At 42.7% G+C, this 20029-nt stretch overlaps 1 protein-coding gene across 6 annotated transcripts; it reads right to left on the bottom strand.

The window, feature by feature from the left end:
* Positions 1-654: 654 nt before the first annotated feature.
* Positions 655-19817, bottom strand: RNASEH1 (ribonuclease H1). Of its 6 annotated transcripts, none has more exons than XM_084623197.1 (9): positions 19584-19817; positions 18778-18846; positions 18383-18504; positions 14402-14596; positions 13417-13516; positions 12811-12865; positions 11785-11869; positions 8032-8156; positions 655-4168 (listed from the first exon to the last, which is right to left on the bottom strand). In XM_084623197.1, exons 2-9 carry the CDS (start codon positions 18825-18827, stop codon positions 4082-4084), a joined length of 819 nt encoding a protein of 272 aa, XP_084479323.1. In that variant the 5' UTR covers positions 18828-18846; positions 19584-19817; the 3' UTR covers positions 655-4081. The 6 variants fall into 6 exon arrangements, with proteins under 6 accessions (XP_084479323.1, XP_084479324.1, XP_084479321.1 ...); XM_084623198.1 differs by having other exon boundaries at positions 18778-18843; XM_084623195.1 differs by lacking the exon at positions 19584-19817 and adding an exon at positions 19172-19457.
* Between the last annotated feature and the right edge of the window lie 212 nt (positions 19818-20029).

Below are 20029 nucleotides of genomic sequence, written 5' to 3'. Positions count from 1 at the left end.
ACTATAAGTGTACTACTGCCATCTGTTCAATGAAATCAAGAGCCTCCTATCTGCATCTCCTTGGCCATTCAGTGATACCAGAGATTCTCTTTTAGCTCCAGTGCCAGCCTGTGGGTCTGGAGTAGGATGAGAGGTCTATTTACACTGTTGCTGTGAAATTCTAAATGGCTATGATGCGCAGCCTGCAGCATTCAAAATTGGAGCCTACATATACTGCAGGTGTAATACACAAAATCCCCTCTAGCAACTCTCCAACATCACAAACTAATCACTGGGGAGGGAAGGTTGATGAGGTAGTATCTTTTATTGGACCAACTTCTGGTGGTGAGAGGGGCAAACTTTTGAGCCACAGAGCTCTTCTTCAGGTCTGGGAAAGGTACTCTGTGGGACAGCTAAATGCAAGGTGGAACAGATTGTTTAGCATAAGCAGTTAATGTATATTCTAAGGGGCCACTATAGATTGATGAAGAAAAAAAGGCAGAAATACTGTAGAAGAGATGCTTAGAAGCATTTGTGCTTGCTGTACACAGCATAAATGTAGAGTGTTGATGATTCCTCAGAAAGGCCCTCTCCCCTCCCATATAATTACATAAAGCTATGCTAAAGCAGTGTCAAGAATGCAAAGTCAAGAATTCAAGTTAAGAAATCCCAGAATTAAGGTTGTTCCATCTTTATTTGGTCCACTTTTTGTGTACATATTAGTGACTTCACTTACATGATTGCATTGTTTTTGCCACAGTATCCCTGCCACATAGGTGGCTGTTCAATATTTCCATTAGTTCTGTTCATTGCTCAAGTGTGTGGCTTTGGCTTTATTTACAGCCCACCATCTAAATCCTAGGCCTACTACAAAATTGTTTATTCATGAGCTTTTCTGTGGCTCAAGTGACTTGCCCAGCATTATACAAAAATTTTGAAGCAGAGGGAGAGAAAGAATCCAACCAAATTTCCAGGGTGGCATTCAATTGGATAGAATTTCCTGGATGGGGGACATATGGAAAAATTAGGAACTGGTCATTTAATTAAAAACAGCCAATGCCTACACACAAGGGAACCAAAGTAAGGTTACACTGGCAACCTTAATTCTCAGATTTCCCAATTTTTGAGTGCTTACATTACAGGCATAATATTCTTTTAACTTAGAACTAAGGAAGCATAAAAAGTTTATTAAACTAGTAAAATTAAGGCTTTTATAAATGCTCCCTGACAAAGTTAAGCTGGAATTAAACCTCCAATACACAAGGCTGCATTTTCACCCAAAGTGACTATTAGAATAGGGTTCTTACATGAATTTAAATGGACTCGAGGTTTGTTTTTTTGAGCTGGCAACCATGGTAAACTGTCTGATGAACCATGAACGCTAGCAGAAGTTCTGCAGGCCACATACAACCCTGCAATACATCTCTGAAGCCAACATTACCCTCAAGTAACCCCCATGTGAATCCAATTAGAGATACAGCAGTTGCATAGGTATGAAGCTATAATCAGGCCTGCTGAACCTCAGCCAGTGATAGTGATTTGTAATGCAGGAAAAGTCCAGTTTACCCATCAAAGCCTACAGTGCTCACTTTGAAAGTAAATGTTTAATGTATCAGCAAGACACCATGTAGGGAACTCTACAGCTGAGTTTAATAAAGGCCTTGACTAGAGTGGAGATTTGCTCCTTTATAGTCATCCATGTGGTTTAAATGGTATAATCCCTAAGCATAGGAAGGCAAAGCCGTTCTGAGCAGTGGAGCTTATCCTGGTTTCAAGTGGAGTAAGTGCCAAAATGACTATCTTTGCCCATCTACACAAGAAATGAGTGGTTCAGCTTATACCAATGATTGGATTTGGGGCAAGACGCCAATCTAGACACAGCCCATGTCATTTGAAGATAATTTTTCATATTGTATAATTCTAAGAATGCAGGATTTTAAAGAAATTGATATTTTAAAGAACAAAATTTTAGTAAGTATAGAAATGCTAGCATAGAGGTGGTGTTCAGATGGGAAAAGGATCAAAGTGACAGCAATGCAACAAAGAGGGTGTAGCTATAGAGGATCCCCTGCTATTGCGAGGGAAAAGATAAAAAGGTGAATTAAACAGCATGTCTCAAGGTTGACGAGGAATGACTGATGCTGAGGAAAGGTGGCAATGGTCAGAACCCACCAAGTGAATGACCGAGTTGATGGCTAAGTGTCAATCCACTACTGAATGTCAAAGAGGAAAAGCTTTAGTGTCAGAGCATCAAACAAACCTAAACAGCATCGAATAATATAGGGGAAACAGAGGGGAGAGGCAGGAAGTGAAGCTAGGATGGCATAGAGGATTCCACCAAGGGGGGGGGAAGAAAGAGGCATGGGAAGGGGCTAGAAACAGGAGCCAAATGCATCTTAGAGGGTAAGATATATGGGCCAAAAAAAAAAAAAAGGGGCCGATATGGAAGAATGACCATGAAAACAGACTAAGGTAGAGAGCAATGTATAGAGATTGTGAGCAGTCAAGTATGTTTGGAACAGGACCGAAAGAGAGGAAATCAATTAGAATGCGGTCAGCAGAATCAGATAATAGGTAAAGAGAGAAAAGAATAGAAATGAGGCAGGAATGGGGTTAACAGTGGAGCAAGAGAGGGGGTGAGCATGTCAGGACAAAGAGCACAATGTGTTAAATTCTTGTTCATGGGGAAAGAATGGGACAGACATAGGGGAGAGGGAAACAGAACAAAAATTACAAAGGTTTAAGAAGGGGAAAACCAGCAAAATAACTTGAAAATCATGGTAGTGCTAGAGAAGCAGGGGGCAGAAAAAACAGTGGGAACTCAAATGTGGCACAGGAACAAATTTGCAAAAGCAGGAATCAAGTAGTATGTCACATGATACGGTTATATGTAGATAAGACTCTGACCAGCATGAAAGTCACCAGAATGCACATGGATTAGAGTGTGAAACAATCACTCTCAGTGAACAGGTGTAAGACAATGTAACAGTCAACATGGCAGTTTTCAGTATGAAGTCACTCAGGAGCCCATCTTGTGATGGCAATAGCTGACTAGGGGCCAGTTCGAGGTTGCTTCAGGAAGAAGCTGGAAGCAAAGTCTACAGGGGACTTGAAATTCGAGTGGCTGGAAAAGGAAACCTGTCTAATACTTCCCTGCAGCCTGCTTTGTTGATTGTTACGTCTGCAAGTCTAGACGAACAAATACTTTACAGCAGCTTATACGGATACTATTTAGGGATGTAAAAGGTTAACCAGTAAGCATTAGGCTTACTGTTATATGGGCCTTAACCATCTTAACCGTTTATCCTGGCGAGCGGCTGGCCATGTTGGGCTGCCTGGAGCGGGCCCCCGGGCCACCTGGAGCTCAGCCCCTGCCTGCCTGAGCAACCTAGGTTAATGGTTAACCGGTTAAATGATATAAATGATCAAAATTAACCAGTTAACTTTTTTAACCGATATTTACATCCCTAATACTCTTACGAGCTAACACACAAACAAACACTTATTAGCATTTGAGGAGGTGCGGTGGGGGAAGTTATGTTTTATAGGATTATGCAGTTCAAATAATTGCCATTGCACTTTAGTATTTTCTACACTATTTGCTTAAAAACAGTGACAAACCTATCAAGTTTAAATTTATTTCAATACTCTTGGTAAAGGGAAAACGTCTATCATTCAGATTGCAACATATTTCCCTTCATAAACTTTTTGAAACAATTATACTTTGTAAAACCTAAAGTTCTCTCTCAGTTATAGAACATCTAAAAAAAATTAACAGGTACTGTGGCAAATGGAACTAAAAACACTGGACACCTTACTTTTACCAAAATTTGAATGTTCAGTAAGCCTCCACCAACAAAGCAGCGATTAACCAAGTAACCTGAACACTCTAAAAAAGTAGGTGTGTTTATACAGGACAGCATATATTTAAAATTTTTAAACCAGAAATAAGGTAAGGATAAATTAACTTATTTTGAACAATTCCAACAGGAAGTTTTCAAACTGAAAAGAGTATGTCTTATGGCTTAAACAGTCTTTAGTTAGCAAGAACGAAGTTAGCAAGTCTTTAGTTAGCAAGAAGTTTCCTAGTCTTGATAGCATGCTAGGAGTTTTGTTTTCCAGCTCCTTCTCTTGCAAGTCTATCAGCCACTTCATTTCCTATAAAGCCAGCATGACCGGGAACATGCATCTGTTGAGAGATAAGTCTACAGTTATTTGACACAACACTACCAAGATTCAAATAGTCAAGAGAGACTACACCAAATACATGAGATCTGATCACCTGGTCTGTCTTTATTAATCCCAAGTATCACAGCACCTTTCTAGAGCATTAAGTGATTTCTTCTGCATATAGCAGGGCTTCTCACAGCTAGGATTCTTTTAACTGGTTCCTATCTCAGAGTCAGAGCCCCATTTTATTTATTAAAATGTAGGTAAGCTTCGATAAGTTCTAAGTTCATGAAATGCAGCACTGTCTGGTTTTCAGACTAGCAGAGGACACTCCTCTTATTGTGGTGATTTGTTTTGTTAAAATCTGAACAGTTCCACCAATTCTATTCCCAATGCAGCACTACTGGAGAGGGCGTGTAGAGGGGAAGCCTATAAAGCCAGGACTCCCTGAAGTGCCAGAATACAGTGCTCCAGCCACTGTCAGATGGATTTTCTGCTGTATTTGGAGGTTTGTTTTGTTTAGAGCTAGGGGGAAGTTACATAAAGGACAACAGCTTTAAATTTTAGTTCAGTAAAGTTGTTTGTTTAACTGCAACCTGGAGATTATATTTCTACTAGTGAGACAAGGTGGGGGAAGACAGTATCTAGTTAGCCTTTGACATCTGAACAGAATACATCAGTGAAGTACAATAAGGGAAGGAACTTCCTTTAGGAAAATCCCCCAAGAGAAGTATAAAGTTTCCACTTATGCCCACTGTATTGTTTTGTAGGGATTACTTAATGGTACATTTCCTTGGATTCTGTTTCACTAGCCATAAAGGCAATGGTGCAGAGATTTGTTTCTGAGTTAGGTATCTTTGGAAGGTTACAGGCAAATTTAGAATAATTAGAAACGTGGCTATGGGGACAATATGTTCTTCTCAATGCTGAATTTATATCTACTAGAAGAGTTAAAGGTTACAGACTCAATTTAAAATACTATCACTAGTTACTCAGCAAAAAGCTACTGTATCCTGCTTCTTGAGAGCCAACATGGGTATTCTAAGGACTGCCATATTCATGCTTCTAATATTATTGGAAAAACTTTGAATATGCCACAGAAAATCTGAGTTAGACAGTTTGTTTTGCACCCTGCTGGCAACTGACCAGTTCTGCTAAAGTAAAAAGTTTACTGTGTCAGCTTACACACCCCTGAAGACTAATTTAAGAATTATCATCTTAAATTTTTGACCTTCAGCCCTAACCATCCTCTGTTAGTTTCTCAGTATTCTAGTTTAGATCTGAGCTTTGCTCCCTTTTCCTGGAAATACCCTAGAGATTTAACAGTATGGGGCTTTTCTTGGTGGGAAATATATGAGCAAATGTTTAAGTATATTGTTTGATAGAATCTAGTAGATCCTTTTGTGTATTTCTTAAATTACTTGGTAACAGAATCTTGCTGATTATTTTGGACGGAGCTAATAATTTTCCTGGTACTTATGTGGATTCATGGTAGCTTTACATTTATTAAAATTCCTTATGATGCTCTTATCTGTGAAAATGTATAAAATATTTTTAGCGGCAAAAGTACATAAAGTTATTTGTGCTTATTCAGTCACACTTAACACCAGATTACTCAGCAGGGTGCATAAAAATCAATTTTAAAAAAATACTATCTAAAGATAGTTTTAATTAAGATATATTATAGCTCAAAGATATCTTCATGGAATAAGGATTATAAATTCTAATTCTATAGTATGAGACAATATATTCATGTAATGTTTAAGAAAAGTTTTGTAAAGGAGTTCCAATAGTTCATGGATTAGGGACCCAATCTTATGGGCCTCCAGGGGCTTCTGTACAGATTATTTAGGTTAATCTTCTATTTACCCAATGGGACTCAGCATCAGAAATGCTCAGTTTTGCAGTTCTCAAACTGTGGATTTGTGTCTCCAGAGATAACATGCTTGTTAACAGCAAAAATGTTTTAAAATAAATAAATTATATATAGAGGTGAGAAGTAACACATCTCAAACCCTATTGTCCCTCTGCAAATGTGTGTACACAGAGTCAATCCCTTACCTCTCTCTAAAAGTGCAAAGTTTCAAAAAGTTCAATGAATAAAAGATTGTTGGGGCGGAATAGAACTGGACAAGGAGAAGTCTGGAGATAAAATGTGAGACCAGAGGGACAGGCAACAGAAACAAAAGTGAACCTGTTTGAGCAGCTTATTCCAGAAGTCTTAGGTCTTTCTGAGTGTAGCCTTCATTGATTTGAAATCTACCATACCATTCTCTCACTAGAAAGAAAAACCTATAATGGCAGCAGGCCATAAAAGAGACCCAGTTTGGGAATATTTTAATGAAGTTCCTCTACCTGTGGTTAAGACAGGCATGTGTGCAAAATGCAAACAAAGAAATACAAGGCCTGGTTGCCTGAATGAAACATCATGAGAAGTATTCCTTCTCAGGAGGAAGCTGCATTGAAGATGATGAAAGGAACATGCAGGATCTTCAGGCTGGTAAACTTTTTTATTTCATACTTCTTTCCTAAGGACTGCCTGTCTTCCTTCTGGACTTTTCTTGAATTCTCATGTTTGAGCAAAAAATATAGTTGTTACTCTATGCTACCACCATTTCTGATGCAGTTGTGATAAAAAATAAACTGCCTATTTCAGCTAATCTTCCTCTTACAATTTCACCTTTCAAGTAGTACTGAGTGTCAGTGAATGCAATGAATACTACTAAATGAGCAGTATGGTAATAATTAAATAACTGCATTGACTTATTTTGTTTAGGAGAATCCATCCTCAACCTACAGGATTCTGAAGGCTATCCACCTTCAAGATCATCATCATCTTCTATAGTTTCAGAGTTATCTGCCAATGATAGTGTTTCAGTCACATCATGTATGTCACATGACCACAATATATAACCCGTGGCAAAAAGGAAAAAAAAAAAATCTATCATCCAAAAATCACCATAGATAAATTTGTGATAAGAACCAGCAGATTACAAAAAAAAAAAAAAAAAAAAAAAAAAAAAGAAGCTAACTGACGAAAAAATTGCCTGGTTTGTTTATGCGACAAACTCTCCTTTCTGTGTGATTGAGAACCCACACTTCATTAACATGGTTCAGTCATTAAGACCAGGGTACAGTCTACCCAAGAGAGCAGATGTCACAGGCAAATTGCTGGATAAAGTATATGAAAGAGAAATTGAGCAGTGTGCAAAAGGTCTAGAGCCAGAGTGGGCAAACTTTTTGGCCTGAGGGCCACATCTGGGTATGGAAATTGTATGGCGGGCCATGAATGCTCACAAAATTGGGGTGGAATGGGATGAGGGCTCCGGCTAGGGTTATAGGAGGGTGCTCCAGGCTGGGACTGAGGGATCTGGAGGGAGGGAGGGGGATCAGGGCTGGGGAAGGGGGTCGGAGTGCAGGAGGGGGTCAGAGGTGCAGTCTCCAGGCAGTGCTTACCTCAAGCAGCTCCTAGAAGCAGCGGCATGTCTCCACTCCAGCTTCTATGCAGAGGTGTGGCTAGGAGACTCTGTACACTGCCCTGACCCTGCCGTTCCCATGGGCTACAGTTCCTGGCCAATGGGAGCTGTGTAGGCACTGTGCGGAGCCCCTTTGCTGCCCCTACATATAGGCGCTGGAGGGGGGACATGCCACTGCTTCTGGGAGCCGTGTGTAGTGGATCAAGCCTCTGACCCCACTCCCTGGCTGGAGCGGGTCAAGCCCCGGACCCTGCTCCCTGGTGGGAACTCGAGGGCCGGATTAAAACATCTGGAGGGCTGGATGCGGCTCCCAGGCGGTAGTTTGCCCACCCTGGTCTAGAGGGTAAAATTGTTAACCTGAATCTGGATGGGTGAATTTAAAAATCAAATCCACCCTGTTACTCACCCACTGAATTTCCATTCCCTCCGAAAGCTCATCAAGTCTTTCAAAGTCTTCTTTATTTATTACATCTTTTCCTGTGCTTGTTCTCCAGCCATTACTTTTCCAGTTGTCTACCCAACTTGTTATACCTATGGAAAAACAAATTAACGTTTTATTGGAAGACTGTAACTTGTAATTGGAAACTAACTAACTGGATATATTTTTAAAATTCAGGAATGTAAATAACTTGTGGCTACTGCATAGGAAGACTACCCATGACCATGCCTTTAAAAAGGAAGTTATTTAGGAAGTTTTAACAGTTTTACAAATCCTTGCCATGTAAATATCAGGACCAAACACTAGTCACTTCAACAGCAACAGGGTATTTATTTTTTTTAGTAGAAGTCAGGGACAGGTCTTGGGCTTCCATTAATTATTGCTTATTGTCCGCGACCTGTCCATGACTTTTACTAAAAAATACCCATGACAAAATTTTAGTCTTAGTCATTATCTCTGTAACATGCTTTGTAGTTACTCTAGAAACTTCCTGTTATCTCTACAGACTATGGGCATGGTCCCACTCCCAATGACTTTAGTGCTGCAAGACCATACTGCTATCAGTTACTAACTTTCTCCATAATTGCATTAAAGACACAGGTGACAATCTGTGAAATATGCTGATTTCATTCTCTAATACAGTTTTTCAGAATGACTGTCTTTCTAGCATCTTTCCTTACACCTTTGCTTCCCCATTGACTGGTACTGATGCTCACCGTTTGTGAGCACAATAGATGAGTTTAGATTCACTTAAGTGCAAGTTTTCCAGGTGGACAGCAATAAATTGAAGTTGAGGGTCTGTTTGCCAATGGAGCTAACAGTGTGCAGCTCTAACTAGAGCTTTACTAACTTATTTTATTTGAAGGTCAAAAGAGGAGCACGTGGTGGGAACGCACAACCACCTAAAAAAGAAGGCATAAAGCAGAACACATTCAGAACAAGAAGGGTTACATTAACCTAAAAGTCAGAAAAAAAGTAACAATATTTTAATTAAGAGTTAGAAAGTCCCCTACTACTGGTCAAAGAATGTATTAATTATTAGACAATTTATCCAAGACAGGAGCACCCTTCATTAAACAACTCTACTAGTGAAATAGTTACCAGAATAGAGTTGACCACTTTATGCCTGGCAGTATGAACAAACTGAGCTGTTAATTCTCATTCTGCTAAGGACTCTTTGCAGGAAGCCAGATCAAAAGCTCCTATAACCAGTCCCATCTCCATATTTGTATGAACTGGGAAAGGAACTGCTCAGTAGGAATGGTTAAGAGATGACTGCCCCCTGGGGGGGCAACTGAAGAGAAGGAAACAGATTACTTAATGGATCTGCTCTGCTCCGCCCCATCTTCTGCCTCCTTGCTGGTTTTAATTCCCTGGTCCACTGAGCCCTTGCTTAGCAACTCCTCCACTTCCTGGGGCCAATGCGCCACTCTTTCTCCCACATAGAAGCAGGAGCTACCAGAGTCTGAGACAGTGGGAAATCAGGACAGCTCCTGCATCTCTTCTTCCACCCAAGCATCCCCCTTTCCCTGTCCAGTAGCTCCTTGGCCTCTTCAGGGTGTGGGCATCACCCCTTAGAGGAGGCATCAGATTACTTCCAGCTCATTTGCCTTCTGAGCTGGTGGCTCATGCTTTGGGGGAAAAACAGAAAGATTAAAGTTCTCACCCCCCATGCAAAAATATAAAGTCATTCTTCTGCCCAAGAGCCTCTCATATTTTGGGAAAGTATAGAAAAAAAAAAGTTACACAAAGAATCTCACTCAATTATCTGATCAACAAGGAAGCCTGACTTGATACTGCTCCCAAATCATTAAGCACATACAAACTTTGTCTTGAAAGCACTTAAATGTATCAACTCATCCCAAAAGCCAGGAGTCAACATTCACATTTTACAATGGGAAAAACTGAGGCATACAAATTGACTTGCCAAAGACAAAGTGATAGTTTATTAGATCTCAGGAGTTCCCATCAAGAGCTTGTGCTCAGACAATAACAAAAATTAAAAAGGACTCTGGGATGGTGTGGATTGCACCCTCCGCAAGTTTGCAGATGACACTAAACTGGGAGGAAAGGTAGATATGCTGGAGGGTAGGGATAGGATACAGAGGGACCTAGACAAATTGGAGGATTGAGCCAAAAGAAATCTGATGAGGTTCAACAAGGGTAAGTGCAGAGTCCTGCACTTAGGACGGAAGAATCCAATGTACTGCTACAGACTAGGGACTGAATGGCTAGGCAGCAGTTCTGCAGAAAAGGACCTAGGGGTTACAGTGGATGAGAAGCTGGATAGGAGTCAGTGTGCCCTTGTTGCCAAGAAGGCCAATGGCATTTTGGGATGTATGTGTAGGGGCACTGCCAGCAGATCGAGGGACGTGATTGTTCCCCTCTATTCAACACTGGTGAGGCCTCATCTGGAGTACTGTGTCCAGAAGGATGTGGAAAAATTGGAAAGAGTCCAGCGGAGGGCAACAAAAATGATTAGGGGACTGGAACACGTGAGTTATGAGGAGAGGCTGAGGGAACCGGGGATGTTTAGTTTACGAAAGAGAAGAATGAGGGGGGATTTGATAGCTGCTTTTAACTACCTGAAAGGGGGTTCCAAAGAGGACGGCTCTAGACTGTTCTCAGTGGTAGCAGATGACAGAACAAGGAATAATGGTCTCAAGTTGCAGTGGGGGAGATTTACTTTGAATATTAGGAAAAACTTTCACTAGGAGGGTGGTGAAACACTGGAATGCGTTACCTAGGGAGGCGGTGGAATCTCCTTCCTTAGAGGTTTTTAAGGTCAGGCTTGACAAAGCCCTGGCTGGGATGATTTAGTTGGGGATCGGTCCTGCTTTGAGCAAGGGGTTGGACTAGATGACCTCCTGAGGTCCCTTCCAACCCTGATATTCTAGGATTCTATGGTCTAGTCTGTTAGAAGTGACCAGCAAAGAACAAGATGCAATTGTGCCTTTTACTTTTTTATGATACATAAAAGATCTGCTTTCATGTTAGAAATTCATGATATGCCTATACTCTGAAATTATAAGTCACAAGGAACTGAAAGTTGAGTAACTGAGGGGAAAAAGGGGTTAGGTCTATTAGAGACCACATTAACACCACTGCCTACTACTTATAGGTCTTGTAAAAAATTCAACATCGTAACCCCTAAGGTGAAACCTCACAATATACACTGGGAGACACCATCCTCCAGCAGTCCTCCATTTAAACCAGGGAAGGATAGACTTGAACAACATTTATAGAGGTAAAAACAAGCAGAACAATCTTAAAGTGTTTCAGGTTCTGTTTTTGTATCAAAGCAAAAAAAAAAGAAGGGAGGGGGGAGAAGAGAAAGAACAGCCATTTTCCTAATGCTACTTGCTGGCCACTTTTCAGATATACAGCCTACATTTATAGGTTTGGTATTAAAATGAATACACCATTTTGATCTTTTATTATAGATGTTCAGTATCTGATATTTTAAAATATTTCCTACATCAGTTGCTAAACTAGGTATCCTGTCTACTCCAGAGTTTGATACAAAAACAGTAGATATAATTTTGGCAGGCTATGGAGAATGTTCTTTTCCCTGCTATTACTGGGAACTGAAATGAGTTATGAAGAATCCCTTCACACACATCCCCCAAACAGTTTTACAGAATCAGATTTGTAGGGCTTATACAGTGAAGGTACATGTTCTACATTCAATACACAGTAGAACTGAAATCGTTAACTTACCATTTATAGTGAACTTGCTATCAGTGTAAATAACCAGTTTCTTGATGTTTTGACTCTTTGCTTGCTCTATTGCTTTGCAGGCTGCCTAAAGGATGTGTTTCAATCATAATTCAGAAGATTGTGAACAAAAAAATACATACAGAAGAAATACAACTAGAGAATTTACTGTGAAGACAGACACACAAAAATTGCAGGAACATATCAGACATCCCACAGTCTAGAAGTCTGTCAGAGACAAGATACAGCGTGCCTCAGTGGAAGACAGAGAAGCCAATTATGGAATAACTAGTCCACAGAAGAAACTTCTTAATCCTGCCAGCTAATGATTGGCTCACCCCTTCAACCATGAGGGTTTACATCCTGGCTATTTTCCTCTAATAGAACTGTGGATGTTCTGATTATCCACATAAATGTCTAATGCTGTTTTGAATCCTAAGGTCTTGACATCAGTGATATTTTGTTGTTTAAAAGGTTAGTGATGCATTGTGTTAAAAAGTATTTTCTTGTATCGTTTCTGAATGTCCTTTCAATTTCATTGAATTTTCCTTTTCTTTCCAATAGGAGCACCATTTTATCTTCATTACACTAGATATCGTTCTGTAGACCTCCACCATGCCCACTGTTGTTCATTTCATATCTAAAACTGAAGTCCTAATGTTATCTTTCAGAGGAAAGTCTTGCCATCATTTGTCTCTGAACTCCTCTCTACTTCTGAGCCGTCTTCCTTGAGACAGGATGAACAGAACTAAATACAAAAAATATTTGAGGTAGAAACCCCAGAAACAGAACAAGCCAATGGGAGTTCCAGAAAGCAACTCTGCCAACTCCTATGCAGAAATACTGTTAGCAGAATCAGCAGCTTCCTTTTTGACTTGTATCATTGCAAAATCCCTCACAGCAGAGCCCTACTAAAACTATTGAATGTGTGAGACTATCTAGGAGCTTCTGCAGCTAATTAAGTTGTGGCATTATAGTGCTCAATTCTTTTCCACAAGTATAAAACTATTTTAAAACTCCACAACTTACATGTATTTCAGCTCTTTGGTTGGTCTGCCGTCCAGAAAGCCTATCACTAGTATTTCTGTTTAAAAGCAACACAAAATAAATTAATGGTTCACACTACTGCAGAAGTGTATAGCCACAGATTAGGGGCATAACTAAAACCTCCCCTTCAGGGGGACTAAAGTTTTTAAGTGGCAAACAATCTGAAATTTGGGCATGCTTGGCCCTGTTCCTACTGCAGGTTGAGAACAAATCAGTCAATTTAATATAATTATATGTAAACTTATGAAACCACTTAATGAGAACCTAAATTAAACCTTCCCCAAGATATTAGCCTGGACAAATGAAAGGTGAGTCTTGTTATATTTTGCCTACATTTCTAACCTCTACAGGCACCTTTATTTCTGCATTCAGTGATCGCTGTCATTCAATATTCCAATTTCATAACTGAGTTTACTCTTTCTAGCTCTTTATCTATCTAATTTGGTGAAAGTCTTAGTCAACTGTGTTTTGCATTCTGAAGTTGCTGAATTTAAAGGCCATACAATTTAAGTGTTAAATTACACAAGACCAATATTAGTAAGTTTTTCTACAGCAAGCGATTTAACTATGATCTCAAAAGTTACTTACAAAGGGTGGCCTGGTCCCCAATAGACTCCTACTCCAGCACGTGCCTTACGACGCCCATTACTTGAGCAGCAGCCATCTGTATAAACAACTACAGAGTCACCTGTAAGAGATGGATACATGCAACCTATTTAAAAAGTCACAAAACAAATTTTCAATTATTCAAAAGCATAAGCCTCTTTAAAATACATAAAATTGTTAACATTTATATTTCCTCCAATAATGCTCTAGCAACTTCTACACACAGAAGTTGTATATATCATTTTGCACAGGTGCATAATCTTTAAAATAATTTTAGCCCCCCCCTTTTTCACAAGAACTTAAATTTTTGCCAACCCTGAAGAAGATGCTTGTGTGGAAGAGCTTCATGCCCCCAACTCCAGGTCCCAATTTTTTTGGGATGGCCATCAGCCACAATGAAAAGTTAAAATACATGTTTAAATGTGTTCTCGCAAGTGTATTTACTTAGGGTTCTGACATGGTTCTGTATCAGTTAAAATATTATTTCATCCTGTCTACAGTGGCCAAATCAACCTATGTAATAAAGGCTAGTGTTATATACTCAAAATATGCTTGACCATAACATTAAATTTATTATTGCTCTGAAGGCACTCGAAACATTATTATTAGAAAGCCAGAATTGTAATGCTTGCATTCAGATATCCCATTCTCCCACGCAAAACAATAAAAGGTTCTTCAATGCTCTACCTGGATCACCCATTAGGGAAGACTAGGGGCTAGAAGAGATAACATTCCAGGCATACCGTAAAATGTTAGATTTACACTGTTAAACCAAGCAGCAAGAGTTGAGGGCTTCTCACAGAAAAAAAAACATGCCAAAGCTTCTTCACACTAGAGAATTTCAACTTGAACCAGGTTTTGGCTGTTAGCGAGAGAAGTAACTTTAGGGAGTTGTTAAATACTCTGTTTAAAATACTTTATATTCATTCAATGTACTTCAATAAATTGTAGTCCCAAAGAGGCTTACCCATATATGAGAATTTATCTTTGCTCACTGAAGGTGCCGAATATGTCTCATTGTATTTTACATGTTTTTTGTTAGGTTCTTCCTCAGAAGACTGCTCATATGGTCTCTTGCATGTGCTGTAACTTGGGCTTGCTGTTTCCAGTTCATTCCAGTAGCTGTCACTCTTTTGTGTTAAACTAGATATGCCACTAGTACCTTAGGAAAAAAACAGTATTATACACAAATATAAAAAAAAGTTATAATATGCATGCCTAATTGTAGTAGTATTAGAAGTTATTTGTTGAACTAGGGAAAACATTATGGCAGAAGTACCAAGTTAAAGTTCACACCATCCCTTTAATCCCGAACAATTTCTTTTTTAAAAAGAGAACACAAACAAACATACAAGTCATCATTAACGCTATGCTGAAATTTCAGCAATCGGGACATGCAGACATTAAGGTTCATAAATTAACGCAGCCATGTTGCACACATGTAGTATTTTCTATATTGTGTATAGCGGAGAACAGCTTCATGTTTTAATGTTAGAAATTTGCTTTTGTGTTCCTGGATATTTTTATCTGTGGCAATATTTTTAAACAGGAGTAAATATATTAAAATAAAATTGATAATTAGAAATGAAAAATCTAGTAGTAGCATAATGAATTTAACTTTAGAAGAGGAGTTCAATACTAAGACTGAGCATTAAAGTTCCACAGAAAACAACAATACCTCACATAACTAATCCAAAGCCATCTTTGATTTTTCCTTATCCTGTATGTTTTACTAGATACTGAGGATAGAGGAGCTCAGAGCAGATTTTCAGAAGCTCTCAGCATTGCCTTAACTCTACCACCATTAAAATCCAGTGCTGGGCCCTTTTGAAAATGCCACCCTGTGACAGAGTGCTAGGCAACAGCAGATGAACTACCACTCTGGTCAGTGTATCTCCAATTAGCTGCCTGGAAATAAAACTGATTATGACAGTTGTGACTAACGGACAGATTGGGGATGGGCTGCAGAGAGCTATAAGGCTAATAAACTCATTAGCTCAGAAGGTAGATAAAGCACAGGGGGAGAGAAACAGTGTCTCAGAGTTAGTCCCAAGACAGATTTCCCACTTTTCCTGTCCTTGACCTAGGGGGTTAAAGATAATATGCTGTTGTAAATAAGACGCTGCAAAGGGGAGGGGGAAACACCATAAATAAACCACACGTTGTGTTTACAATCAGAGTCTCCAAGTGCTCTCTGTATGCAGTGGAAGAAGAGCAGAGGGCATGCCTTGTTAAACACCCCTTCAACTATAACAGTAGGGAAAATTATGGAAATATTCTAGTTAGCTTCATGATAAAAGAAGTTTTTCTGACAGTAATTCATCAGTCCCTCTGTGCAACAGCAACTGATTTACATTCAGTTATAACAGTGATCCCCAAACTTTGTCACACCCCTCCCTTACCAATAACGGAATCTGTGCCCCCCCCCCCCCGCCCCACATAACCACCTTCAGAAGCTGGACCAGTGCTGGGGTGGCACTCCTTCCCCGTCCCCCCGGATGGCAGGCCTGGGCCCCACTATGCCCCCCTGAACTTTCCTCCATGCCCCCCTAGGGAGGCACACCCCAGTTTGAGGACCTCTTGAGTTATAGGATACAAAATATAATATATACCACACAACATGGTATAGTTTTCAGAAATGCTGAGCAGGGAGGAAGTTGTGAGGGTGCCTGCATCTCAGAAAAAAAATCAGACTATTATATCCTACTTTTACCTGCTGTTGCTTTGGAAGCAACACCCATTAGTTCTGGAACAGCCTTCCAACTGTGGTAAGGACAAGAAACCTAGCTTGGTTTTTAAGATGAAGCTTTGGTGTGCTGAGACCACTGCTTCTCATGGCGACCTATATTATCTCATTGTTTACTTGTACTCCCCATCTACCAGTATGCATCTGTCTCGTCAGATACTAAAAAGTATGTCCACAGTACTAAAGCTCAACTACAATGCTGCAGCTGTGCCACTGTAGTGCCATAGCATAGGTGCTTCCTACATCTAGATCCCATCAACATAGCTAATCCACTTCTCAGAGATGGTACCTAGGGCAATGGAAGAATTCTGCAGCTGACCTAGATCTACACAGGGGGTTAAAATCGACCCAAGTACATGACTCCAGGTGTGAATTTTTTCACACCTCTCAGGGATGTAGCTAGGTCATCCCAAGTTTTTAAGTGCAGTCCAGGCCTTGGGCTTTGTCTACACTATACTTTTGTTGGTTAGAGTTGTGGGGGAAAAAAAAAAAAAAAAAACAAAAACGTACACATACCCTGGATGGTCATAAATTTCACTGACAAAAGTGCTAGTGTGGGCAGCTCTTGACAACACAGCTAATGCTGCTCATTGGAGGTGGTTTAATTATGCTGGCAGGAGAGCTCTCTTCTGCCAGCAAAGAACAGATACACGGGAGACCTTACAGCAGTACAGCACAGTTGCCAACTTTCATGCAGTAGATAGGCATCCCAACTTTCACAATAAGACAAAAAACAAGCTAATCCCATTTCAAAATGAGGCCCAAACAAGCCAATCCCTTAAGAATCCCAACACTCTATGTGACTAGATCCCGCCAGCATGCGGTCTGCACTTCAACAACAACAACAAAAAAAACTTCGAAAACAGACTTCAAGGAGACTGCTGAATTGGAATTCATTTGCAAACTGGATACAATTAACTAGAGAGACTGGGAGTGGATGGGTCATTACACAAAGTAAACTATTTCCCCATGTTTATTCCCCCCTCCACCCCCCACTGTTCCTCAAACATTCTCATCAACTGCTGGAAATGGCCCACACCTTGATCACCACTACAAAAGGGTGTCTCCCCCCCTGCCCCCTGCGCTCTCCTGCTGGTAATAGCTCACCTTAAGTGATCACTCTCCTTACAAAAACAGCTGTGTTAGTCTGTATTCGCAAAAAGAAAAGGAGGAGTTGTGGCACCTTCGAGACTAACCAATTTATTTGAGCATAAGCTTTTGTGAGCTACAGTTCACTTCATCGGATGCATTCAGTGGAAACTGCAGAAGACAATACACAGAGACCATGAAACAATACCTCCTCCCACCCCACTCTCCTGCTAGTAATAGCTTATCTAAAGTGATCACTCTCCTTACAATGTGTATGATAATCAAGTTGGGCCATTTCCAATACAAATCCAGGTTCTCTCACACACACAGACCCCCCCACACACTCACACCAGGGGGAGAGTGGGGTGAGAAAACCTGGATTTGTGCTGGAAATGGCCCAACTAGATCATACACACACATTGTAAGAAGAAATCACTTTAGATAAGCTATTACCAGCAGGAGAGTGCGGTGGGGAGAGGTATTGTTTCATGCTTTGTGTGTATAAAAAAAAAATCTTGTACACTTTCCACAGTATGCATCCGATGAAGTGAGCTGTAGCTCACGAAAGCTTATGCTCAAATAAATTGGTTAGCCTCGAAGGTGCCACAAGTCCTCCTTTTCTTTTTGCGAATACAGACTAACACAGCTGCTACTCTGAAACCTGTGCACCCCTGACCCTCGCTCCCTCCCTTGCCCCTGCTTGCCTGGAGCAGAATTAAAAAAGAGCAACAAGCTACAGCAAGAAACATGCCAAACAAACAAGCTAAAAACTAGCCAATGAGCAATTCACAAGCCAATTAGGCCAAAAAAAAAAAAAAGCCCAATTTGTGCTTTTTTTTTGGGGGGGGGGGCAGGTTTGGCATGTCTGTGGTACAGCTGTGCTGCTGTTAGGTTCGTAGGGGAGACCTAGCCTTAGAGCCTAAGTTGCTTGGAGCAAGAGCTGTCACCATCGCAATACACATAAGTCTAACAGGAAATACACCTGGAGACATGTGATGGGGTTGCCAGCAGGGCTCTGGACTGGACACCCCTGGCCGTCCTGCCAAACCTATGTTCCTGTACAGACGCTGCCCGCTGGCAGGGAAGGGTGGACGGGGCTCGCTGCGGCACTACCTGCGGAATAGGATGAGGACTGCCGCGCCTCGCTGCCCACAAAGGACAAAGCCTCTGCCTCGCTGGCAAATTTCTTGAAGCTGGCGGCCGGGTACCTGTTCACCTGCTCTCGGCACTCCTCCCTGCAACACAGCAGCGACAGGCGGGCCGTCAGCAGGAGCCGTGCGGCCACAGGGATGGGACAGGACCCCGCGGGCGCCGCCTCCTCCTCCCCCGGGCCGACGCGCAAGCCTGGGCTCCCTGGCCGCTCAGGCGACACGGCGCCCCGACCTGAGGGGCTGAAGGAGCCCGCCGGGCAAGGCCTAGTAGGGGAGGGGGATCCAGCCTTGCCCCGTACGGGGAGGAGGCCCCAGCCGGCATGGGAGTGGGGACCACCCGGAAGCAGCCACCCTCACCAGCTCTGATAGACTCCGATCCTCCTGCCTCTGCGCACCGCGTAGAACATGCTGCTCCCGCCGCCGCTGCTGGGGACAAAACAAGGGTGAATAAGCGCCGCGAGCAGTCGCCGCAACATGGCGGCGGTACCGCCACCCGGCTCGCCCCTACCGGCCCTCAGCCTCGAGCCTGCGGCCGCCCACCAACCTGCCTCCCACACAGACGCTTTGCCCTGCAGCGGCCCCGCTCGCCACCGCCTACTGCGCAGGCGCAAGGCACAGCCACATTCCCCCACCCTTTGCGCAGGCGCAACCTAGCGGCGGTACGCCACTAGCGCACGCGCAATGCAGCGGCCTCATATGGCCTGCCTATTGCGCAGGCACCGCCCCCATTCCGTCGCCCAACGTCTCCTACCGCGCAAGAACCCCGACTGCGCAGGCGCATTGCGCAGCCTTCTTCGGAGTTCCTTCCTTTCCTCCAAGGACTCGCTGGACCAGCGAGGGCTGGGAGAGAAGGGGCCGGCGGCGCGTTACAGGTCCCGCGCGGGACCAAACGGACAGAACATGCGTTTTCATTAAAGCTGTTCTGGTGGAAGCGGGTCGCCCCCAAATGCAGGCTGGAGCCGATACGTCTCCATGCGCCAGACCCCTCTCGCCAGAGCACAGGCCACGTGGCCGACCCCCACAGTCACACCCAGCTCTCCAAACCGGTAGGGCAACGCCTGTTTCGGCGCGCGCGCCCGCCCGCCCGCCCGCCCCTGAGCGGGCTGAACTCGCAGGGCCGGGGCCAGGTGCCTTCACCTGCCCGGCAATTCCCCGCGCCCAACCTCGCCTCTGGCTGGGCTTCACTGTCCCTTTCCTCGGCCTGGCGGATGGGCAGCGGCCGGGCTGCTCCTGCCTTCCAGTCTCAGGCGTGCTGCGGCGGGAAGAACCGTCTGGTTGCCCCTCAGGAGGGCAGGGGGAGCAGAGCTGCCGGACTCCCAGCAGCTCTTTCGGGTTCGGCCCCTAGGCTGGCGGCGTGCTGCTGGGGGCAGCGCCAGGGAGGGAGCTTTGAAGCAGCTCTGCTCAGGAGGGGGCAAATGGGGGCAGGCGCCGCGACCAATCAGAGCCGCAGCGGCTGAGGCGGGAGCGACGCATGGCGCCGAGTGGCTTTGGCGCAGCAGGGGCAGAATCTCTTGACAAAGTGGTGTGCCCGCGGTGACGCCCAAGTCTGTGCCGAAGGGGCTCCCCTTTGAATAGAGGTCGGTCATGGTTAAATGTTTCTCCATTGTTA

The sequence above is a fragment of the Lepidochelys olivacea genome, assembly GCF_965140295.1.
Source record: "Lepidochelys olivacea isolate rLepOli2 genome assembly, chromosome: 3".
Classification (NCBI taxonomy): domain Eukaryota; kingdom Metazoa; phylum Chordata; order Testudines; family Cheloniidae; genus Lepidochelys; species Lepidochelys olivacea.
The sequence above is the reverse complement of the archived record's forward strand: the minus strand, read 5'-3'. Positions and strand labels throughout refer to the sequence as shown.